Below are 10,673 nucleotides of genomic sequence, written 5' to 3'. Positions count from 1 at the left end.
AAAAGTTTATGAAGGTGATGATAAATTTGTAGAGACATTAATGATAACATCACAAACTGGTTTTGAGAGAGTGGTGTATTCCGGGCTCTGAGCAATGTGTTCTATGTAGTTTGTTTCATTTCATGTGCTTTATCTTCCTGTAATTATAAGTACCTACGTTATCATTGCTTATAGAAAGTGGAAAGCTTGTCATGTGAATGGAACCTGCAGTATGTTCTAAGGTGGAAAAATAATGCACGGGAATTGGGCTGTCCTAAACAGACATGGAATTGTACAAGAAAATCTACTGGCAGATTGTCGTTTTAGGCTGTGTGGAATTAGTAGACATATGGGGAGGATATGAGGAGGCACAAGCAGATTGTAACTAACATCCTTTGACTTCTGTGTCACTCCAGAAAGGAACTGTTGTCCACCATGCCTTTGTTGTTGGAGGCTTCTGAAAGCTCAAAGAGCAGAGTCATGACCGGCATCTGCTGCATCCACCACTGAAAAGCCATCATCCTACGCAGTTTCTCTCCTGCCACCACAAGAAGGACATTCTTGTATTTTCCCATATCATCCCCCTGTTTCTAATAATTTCACACAGCCTAAAATGAGGTTCTTGCAGGTCAGGATTTCACTTCTCCTTAGAAAATTTGAAAGTTAAATATGAAACTATATTGCACCAGCAATTTAGACTCAGAAACTCGGTGTCAAATCTTTCTGTGTTGTGATAAGGAAACATTTTACTGTATTTCACAAAATCTGTTGGTGTATTTTTATTTTTGCACTAATATTTTTTGACTTATGAGCCTCATAGTCCATTTAATTCAATCTGTATAAAACATATAAAAACATAACAGAGGTATTCATTTGTTTAAAAAGTTACAAAGATACAGGATCAGGTGAATGTATGCTTGTGTTTGAGATACATAACAAAACATGTTTTTCAAGTCTCTAATTTTTTGGATATAGTTTATTCTATTTATCAATAAACTTCCAGCTTGCTTATTCCTGTAATTAGTTTGTAATGAAACAAAAGCTCGTAAATATTACTGTTCCGATCTCTGTTTAGTTACCACATGTGGAGGTAATGTTATTGTCCTTGTTTTCCTCAGGCCTTATGGGCAGAGAGATGAAGAGGGACTGACAAACATTCTGACTATTTTAGTCGAACTATGATGCAGGACTGACATGTTCATTTCCCCTGTCTCATTTCTTGGTACGGGATCCACCACTGGAGCAAAATGCAAATGTTGTTCTCATATGATGAAGATGCAACTTTCTGTGTGTTGTCATATAAAGAAAATTACCAGACCGACCTCAGGGATACATTGAAGGAATACTGACTCACTCACTGTTTTTAGAAAATGATCAGAAATTTTACATGCATTATCTGTTGGAAATCAGAGAAGCATCCCTCACAAATCTACTGTATACAAATTTTCATGTGAGTAACAAGGAGAATGGCACAAGTGTTTTTGAAATATTATGTTAAAAATAACTTTACAAGTTAAATGATAACATTACCTCTCTGATAATGGTGGCAATAGCTGAAGGAGAGATAAAATCAATTTATTTAATCTACTCTGTATTAGGCACAATTATTTTTTCCTACACAAGCTAGATGAGTTTTAGGTACTCATTAGGGGGGCTTTAGAAAATGTACTCTGGGATCAAAAATCAATGACAACCCAGAAATATTGAAAGGAAAAGTTCTCTCCACAAAGTTGATAGAAATAGATGCCTATGAGGGTAGGACGCAAGAAAAAAAAATAAATCTTGGAAAGATAGCATGAATTCAAAGTTCTTAGGTGGCTCTTCAAATCTAAAAAAATATTGGAGTTGATGTAAATGCTAACAAATAGATATAAATATGTATGTATCTGCAGACATATTAATGGGGTATTTCTGAATACTAAAATGTATTTAAGACAATGATTCTCAACTCTAGTGTAAGAGAATAACACAAGTACCTGAAATGTAAATTTCAAATTAAATATCATGGTCTGAGGCTGCAGTTTGTGGATATTTTAAAATTTACCTGGATGAATATATTAGATGCAAGAGTGATAAAACCTGAATTATTTTGAAAACAATTTTTTTACTTCAACCATGTAAGGTAAATAATTTTTCTGTTATTGCAGGAGGGGAATTACATTATTTACAGATGTGTTTACCCTGTTTTATATACCTTAATGACTGCAGATGAGTTTCCAAATATGCTTACGTAGTTTCATGTACTTTTCTCTTTTGGGTTTTTTCCTAATTTAGTCACAGTAAGATTTAACAAAAATATGAATCCAAGATTCCTTCACATATTTGAAAGAATAAAAATTCAAGACATATCTGGAAGGATTCCTATGAAAATCTGTCCATCAGAATTAAGAAACATAGAACTCAGCCAGATTTTCTTTATTTATCATGTTTCCAATTGCACATAGCAGGGTTTATGTCAACAAAAGTAATAAAGCACATTAGCACAACACTGTGAAATACTGAATCAGTAAACAGAACAGAGAGATGTTTAACTATCAGATATCTTCTTGGCATTGTATTATAGCACAATCCCATAAAAAATTAAATCCTGAAATGTGATTTTCATCATTATTGTTTAATCTCTGCAAAGTACAGAGTGGTTAATGCTGCATTTGTGGTCATAACGTTCTAAAATTATTTGCACATATTTTAACCTCATTAACACAGATAAAAGTTCATTAGAGCCAACAAGAAGAGATATATGTTAAATAAACTATGCATACACAAAGAGTGAGTAAGCACTTACCTCACTTCAGCACAGAATCAGAAAATCTAAGAAGGATGAAAATTTATGTCAGGTAACTATCTAAATGCAGTGTATTCTGCCAATGACCAAATTCACTGTAGTTTAATTTTAGATAGTGCAGTCCTAGTGTTTGTAATATTTTCAACACCTGAAGATAAGGGACATTGTATTTTCTGAGATTAAAATAACTTACAATTGAATGCATTTTATTTTTCAGTAGAATCATATTTGTTAAATAGGGATGGGTTAACATTTTTTAAATTCTTTTTCAAGAAATTATTGGTCTCAGAGATTTCTGAAGCCTCCTGGTCTTGGTCTCCTAACATTGTGCTGTAGAGCATCTGTAAATTGAGACTGTATGGAAGACAGTGGTAAACAAGGAACCCGGTAATGAAAGATGTTACGACAGTCAAGGTTGTCACAATAGAAGTGATTGCTGAAGGTTTCGGCCTTCATATAGGTATAATTTCAGTGGGGATATTTGTGTACATAACACATGCAGAATTTTGTGTGATTTAATTTTTCTAATGAATTTTCTTTCTGGACAGGTGTTCAAGCATTATCAGAATGTACAATCTAACACATGTCTCCGAATTCCATCTCATGGGCTTCTCAGATGACCCAGATCTGCAGCTGGTCCTTTTTGGCCTGTTCCTGCCCATGTACCTGATCACCGTGCTGGGGAACCTGCTCCTCATCCTGGCCGTCAGCTCTGACCCCCACCTGCACACGCCCATGTACTTCTTCCTCTCCAACCTATCCTTGGCTGATATCTGTTTAACCTCCACCACAGTCCCTAAGATGATTGTGGACATCCTAACTCACAACAGAGTCATCTCCTACGTGGGCTGCCTGACACAGATGTCTCTGTTTATGGGTTTTGCCTGTATGGATGACATGCTCCTGACTGTGATGGCCTATGACCGCTTTGTGGCCATCTGCCACCCCCTGCATTATGCTGTCACTGTGAGCGCACACCGCTGTGCCTTATTACTTTTGGCATCTGTCTTTCTTAGCCTTGTGGATCCTCAACTGCATAATTCAACTATTTTACTGTCTACTTGCTTCAAGCATACGGAAATTGCGAATTTCTTCTGTGACCCTTCTCAACTGCTCAACCTTTCATGTTCTGATCCTTTATTGAACTCCGTGGTTACATATATTGTTGGTGTTATGTTTGGCTTTTTTCCCCTCTTGGGTATCTTTTTCTCTTACTATAAAATTGTTTCCTCTGTTTTAAAAATACCATCATCCGAGGGGAGGTACAAAGCCTTTTCTACCTGCAGTTCTCACCTCTCAGCTGTTTGCTTATTTTATGGAACGGGTATTGGGGTATACTTTGGTTCAGATGTGTCCTATTCTTCCATCACGGGCATGGAGGCCTCCCTGATGTACACTGTGGTCACCCCTATGCTGAATCCCTTCATCTACAGCCTGAGGAACAGGGACATCAGTAGGACCCTGAAGAGGATTCTCAGCTGGAGAGCGTAATCCCAAGATGTTTGCAATCCATTTGGAATGTAGATTTGGAAGTATTTTTAAATTAAAAACCCCAACTAGCATTTAAATACATTAGGTTTTCTTGGTTATTTTATTTCAAAACTTTGAGTCTTTAATATGTTTCATATTAGAAGAACAGCTAATTGGTGAATATGGAATTCATGTGGATGCAAAATTTCATTTTGGAAGTGGGAAAATTTTAAAGGTGGATAAAGAGTATTGTTTGCACAAAAATGATACCAATTCATGCTAGAAAATTATAAAAATGATGTATTTAGTTTGTGTATCTAATTCATTGACAGACAAAATGCTGAAAATTTTTTATTTTAAAATGAAAAATGTAACCAAAATTCCAAAACATGATAATTAAAGGGTAACAATGGTTAATATAATTTTGATTTTTGTGTTTAAGCTAGTTACTCATAGTACAAGATAACTGCTTTTGCTTTTTCAAAGGATATTAGTAGAAATCTCTATTTTCAATGACTTAGAAATGAGTAAAATAATAACTATCTTAATTATCATATATATACCTATATAACATACTTATCTATCTATTTCTTAGAGCTTCTCATATTAGGGAGACAATATGATGCCATCTGATTTTTCTCTTTTAAATGTTGTCCCTAGTTGCATCCATTTATCTATGAAATTGTCCTCAAGTTTATCCTTTTTATGATACAGTAGTATTCCACTGTATATGCTGCATCTTTTTTTTTTTTTCAATTTTTTTATGATGGGCATTTATTTTGTGTCCAAGGTCTGGTTATTATAAATTGTGCTGGTATTAACACGGGTCAACATATTTCACTGTGGTGTGATGTTTATATTTCTTTTGAGATGTATCTAGAAGGAGAATACCTGGGTCAAACAGAACCTTCAAGCCTCATGTTTGAAGAATCTCCACATTGATTTCCCGAGTAGTTGTACCAGTTTGCACTTGCTCCAACAGTAGAAAAGGATTCCTCTTTTCCCACAGCCTCTCCAGCATTTGCTATTGGTTAATTTCTTGATAAGAGTTATTCTGTCTGGATGGATATGGAATCTCAATTTTGTTTCAGTTTTTATCTCTCAAGTAATCAGTGATGGCGAACACTTTTTTATACTTATTTTTTCTTCATCAGAGCAGTGTATGTTCACCTTGGATGCGAATTTTTGGTTTGGGTCTTTAAATTAGGGGGTCTGATTTTTTTTCAGTTCTTTATATGTACTTGATAATAAGTCTTTTTCTGAAGAAGAGCTGGAAAGCATTTTCCCACAATGTGTTCTGTCTTTTCACTCTGATGTTGGTTTCTCTTGCTGAGAAAAAGCTTTTTAATAAAATTAGACCCCTTGTGTTGATTCTCTCTGATAGTTCCAGTGTGATCAGGTTTTTTTCATAAAGCCCTTCCCTTCTCCAATATTTTCAAGAGTTTTGTCCTTTTCTTCAGTAGATTTAAGGTTTCTATTTTAATATTTAGATCTTTGATCCATTCCAAATTTACTTTAGTGCGTGGAAAAGACATGTGCCCAATTTTAATGTTCAGTATACACAGAGGCTATTTTTCCAGCACCATTTATAAAGAGGCTATCTTTCTTCCAGTGAGTGTGTTAGGCATTTTGTCAAAGATAAGGTGGCCTTGTATGTAGCCAGTTGTTTCTATATCTTGTAATCTGTTACATTGATCTTGGAGTCTGTTTTTCCAGCACCATGATGCTTTTATCACAGTAGCTTTGTAATGTAATTTCAAGTCAGGGATTGTGATGTCTCCTGCCTTAGCTTTGTTGCCCAGGTTGCCCCTGCTATTCTAGGTCTCTTCTGGTTCCAGATGAAGCTTAGGAATGAATTCTCCACATCTATGATATATGCTAGTGGTATTTTTTTTGGACTTGCATTAACTCTGTGTAACGACTTTCAGAGAATGGCCATTTTCATAATGTTTGCTCTTTGAATCCATGAACAGGGAATACCTTTCCATTTTTTGAAATCCTCTTCAATTTCCTTTTTCAGACTAATGTAGTTTTTACTGTATAGATCTTTTATTTCTTTTGTTAGAATGATTCCTGAATATTTCATTTTTGGTGGTGCTACTGTGAAGGGTGTTGATTTTTTATTTCTCTCTCAATGAGTTTGCTGTTTGTGTCGAGGAATGTTATCAATTTTTGAGTGCTGGCTTTATATCTAGCTAGGTTACTGAATTTATTACATATAGCAGTCTTTCAATGAAATTAGGGAGTCCTCTATGTAGAGTATCCTATCATCTGCAAATAACAGTAATTTAACTTGTAACTTTCCCATCCTTATGCCTTTTATTTCTCTTTCGTATCTAATTGCTCTGGCTAATATGGGACACATTTAAAGCAGTCAACAGACAGAAATTTACACCACTGAATTCCCACATTAGAAAAATGGAAAGAGCATACATAAACAACTTAATACTGAACCTTAAACTTCTAGAAGAAGAAAAGCAAGTGTGCTAGTGTAGGGTTTGTTTTAGAGAATGACCCGAATGCAGCAGACAAGAATGTGGATTGTGATGTTCTTGGGTAGAACACTCTGTACAAATCTACTAGGTCCATTTTTCCCAAGTTTTATTTAGTTCTGTTATTTCTTTGCTGATTTTTGTTTGGTTGATCTGTCTCTTGGTGGCATGGAGTGTTAATGTCCCCTGTTATAACCATTTTACTGTTTATTTGGCCTTTCATGTCTATTAAATTTGCCTTACAGATTCAGTGGCTCCCATACTTGGTGCATATATATTTATGTTTGTAATCTCTCCCCCTTGAATTTTCCCTTAGCAAGTATGTAGTGACGATCTTTAACTCTTCTGATAATTTTTGCTTTGAATTTCACATTGTTTGCAAATAAATTATCTACCCCTGCTTTTTTCTGGGTGCCTGTTGCATGGAGTATTATTTTGTATCATTTGATTTTTAGTCTATGAATTTAGTTTTGAGTTAAATATGTCTCTTATACACAGCATATTGTTGGATTTCGTTTCTTAATCCACTCTGCCAATCTGTTTCTTTTTATTGGTGAGCTGAGACCGTTTATCTTGATGCATATAACTGATAAGTACTGACCTATCACTGTTGTGGTTATCTTCCATTTGTGGTTTTTTACTTTGTCTGTTTAATTTTTTGTACTGCTTAGTGGTTTCCTTTTGTTATTGTTCTTGAGATTGTAGTTATCTTTGTCTCTTTCTAGAGTGTCTTTCAGTACTCTTTGCAGTGTTTTGGTGCAAGGAATTTCTTGTTTTCTTTATCATGAAAGTGTCTTATTTCTCTATCAAATTTCAAAGATAGTTCTGCAGGATACATCAATCTGGGTGTAAAACTATTTTCTTGAAATGTTTCTTTCCAAGCTCTTCTTGATTTGAACAATTGTGTTGAAAAGTTTGCCCTGATTCTCATGAGCTTTCCTTCATAGGTGATCTGTTTCTTTTTTTCTGACAGCTTATAGTGTTCTGCCCTTGTGCTGAATTTCTGAAATCCTAATTATTATATGTGTGGATGAAGATTTATTTTGGGTATAGCTAACTGGGGTTCTATGTACCTCACTTATCTGGATATGAGATTCTTTTCTGTGTTTTGAAATGTTCTGCTATTGTTGTTGTAAATAGTCCTTTTATGTCATCTGTGCTGACCTGTGCTTCTGCATTGACACTTATCAGTATTATATCATTTCTCTTTGCATCATTTTGAGCTGTTGAATTGTTCCCTGGTTCCTTGTTATTTTCAAGAGATGTTTTTCCTTCATGATCATAAACTTCCATCCTGTCTTCAAAGTCTGAGAATCTCTCTTCAGCTTCATTCGAATGGTTTTGCCAGTTTTTGATGGAATTTTTAATTTCCTGAATATCCCTTTGAATCTCTTCCATGCATTGTAATTCTATATTATATAGTTCATTAAAAGTTCCAACATTGTTTTATGTTTTTCTATTTTTTTTAATCTAGATCTTCTTTAGTTACACTTAACATTACTTTCATAATGTTTATTATTTCATTTTTTTTACCTGAGAGATTATTTCTGATCTGGTTTCCTCTATAGCTTCATGGCATTGTTTCTTTACTTCAGTTGCTATCATTTTGGAAAGCTCAGTTGTGTGATTTTCAATGTCTTCCATTTCAGTGTTTCCTGTTTTTGTTCTTGGTGGGCCTGAGGACTGAGACCACCTCTTCTCTTTCATTTTGTCATTTCTACTGGGACTCTTGACTAGTCAGACACCCTCCTGATGGATTGCACTGGAGTGTTTCACTGGGCAGAGTTTCAATCCCCTGATATCCCTGTGGCTAGCCAGTGTGCACCCCAACCTATAGCACCAGTTCTTTGTGATCTGTGGCCTGGGAATCTGGCCGGGTGTCCCTCTGATGTACTGTGATGCATTGCTCTGGGTTGATGGGCTGGGCAGTGTTTGGATATTCTTGCTGCTAGCATGCACAGACTCTAGGGGTGTGTTGCTGGGGAATAGAACCTGGTTAAATGGAGCTGAGAAGCTCTGGCATTCAGGTGGCTAGGAGGCATGCACTCCCAGAATGTTGCTTGGACATAGCACCTGGCTGCATGGAGTTCAAAATCTCTGGGAGCCAGGCATCTAGGTGGAAAATGACTTTGAGTGTGGCACTACTTGGGCCTTGCCACTGGCTGGGAGAGTTCAAAGCTTCTGGAGCATGCAGTTAGCCAGAGTACAACCCTGGTGTATGTTACTGGGGACTTGCTGCAGTCTGGGTGGAGTTTGGAACATCTAGGACCCATCACATGGCTAGCTGTGCTGCACCACTGAACTATGGAGCTGGGGCTTTGTGCTATGATGGGTGGAGCTCAAATTCTCCAAGACCCATTGTTGCTCCCTGATGGGTGGCTCTGGGATTCTTGGCTGGGCAGGGTGTGGTACCTCTGTGACCAATGGAGCTGGCCAGGAATTCCCCTGATGGACTGCAGTGGGTTACTGGGCTGGATAGAGATCAGATCTTCTATGAAGGTGGGGAGGATCCACTCCTGGAGTGTGGTGCCAGGGCCTTATCCCTGGCTGGGTGGAATTCAGAACCTCCAGGACCCATGCAGCTAGGTGGAGCAGCACCCTGAATTTAGCCCAGCATGGACCTTGCGTCTCACTAGAAGGAGTTCAGATCCTCTGTCTGTTTATTGATTATTAACAGACAGACTTCTGGAATACTTTTGACAAGTTATTTTATAAGTAACATGATGTGTTTAATAGGACTGATTGTTTATTGGAAAAATAGAAGTGATTCATTGTAAAATAGAACATAAATCAATTAATGCGATTCAAACACATATTCTATCTGTTCATAGTTTTTAAAAATTTCATTGCATTATATAATGAGTGTTACATTTGTGTTTCATAACAATAAACTGAGAAATTGTATCATATGCTTTTCCTTGGTAAGGTTGTGTCTCTGTGAAATCATTTCAAGGATCAGGAAAGATAGACAGGAATCCATCAATAAGAGATAAAGCAGTTGTCATTTAAACTTGGCTTTTGGAATCCTATGATGCTAATCCTTAACTCTAAATAATGAAATTAACGTTAGAAATAAAGTGGAGCAGTTTCCACTGTTTCTAATAGAACACAAAGAAAAATTTCATTGCAAAAGTTTCCCCACAACATATGTTGCTGGAAATGGATGGATTTGATAAAATTAAGATGAATGTGATTACTATGTATATCTAAAGACAGCTTAATACTAAAATCTAAGACATAAAAATACTAATTTAAATGTTTTCTTTTGAAAACATATATACACACATACATGCATGCACATATATGCATATATATATATATATATATATATATCCAAAAATATTTATTTTAAGCCCTGTTAAATATTATTATTCTAATCCATTGAAAACTTTGTGTGACATCTATCCCCTAACAAGGTGGTCTGATTTTTTCTTTTTGTAAATAATTGCAATTAATTTCTAGGTGTAGGTAGCAGAAAATTTCATAATGATTCCTGCATAACAAAACAGTACAATAAATCTAAATCCAAAAACTTGTATAGATCTTTTTTCCAAGGAGATACTCCTATGTGGCCTTAAGTATTCCAATATTTGAGACAACTCTGTAGATTACCTAAATAAAGAGCAAAACTGTTCAACCATGAACTATAGAGCATCAAGCAAGGAAACTGGGAAGGGAAAAAGAAAACTAGAGGAACTCTATAAGTCTGGTCTATTCAAAATTGTAAGCACATCTCCACCTCAACAAGATCACTTAAAACAAGTCTTTATGCCTCATACTAAATGAACTGAGTACATTCAGTTTTATAGGAGAAGTGGCAAAACCCCGTAAGTACATAGAGATTAAATAATAACTCTTGAGCAATCATTGGGTCACAGATAATATTAAAAGAAATTAAACAATATCAAATTAAACAAGTAAATGAAAATACCAATACATCTTACCAG

At 35.8% G+C, this 10,673-nt stretch overlaps 1 protein-coding gene across 1 annotated transcript; it reads left to right on the top strand.

Moving 5' to 3' along the window:
* Positions 1-3,319: 3,319 nt before the first annotated feature.
* LOC100727997 (olfactory receptor 7E178-like) lies at positions 3,320-4,255 on the top strand. Its single transcript, XM_063229134.1, has one exon. The coding sequence runs from the start codon at positions 3,332-3,334 to the stop codon at positions 4,253-4,255; it is 924 nt and encodes a 307-aa protein (XP_063085204.1). The 5' UTR covers positions 3,320-3,331.
* The last annotated feature ends 6,418 nt before the right edge of the window (positions 4,256-10,673 follow it).

Source organism: Cavia porcellus, unplaced genomic scaffold (genome assembly GCF_034190915.1).
Source record: "Cavia porcellus strain 051 isolate PalLab524CR breed Dunkin Hartley unplaced genomic scaffold, mCavPor4.1 scaffold_17, whole genome shotgun sequence".
Taxonomy (NCBI): domain Eukaryota; kingdom Metazoa; phylum Chordata; class Mammalia; order Rodentia; family Caviidae; genus Cavia; species Cavia porcellus.
This window is presented reverse-complemented; position numbering and strand designations above follow the sequence as displayed.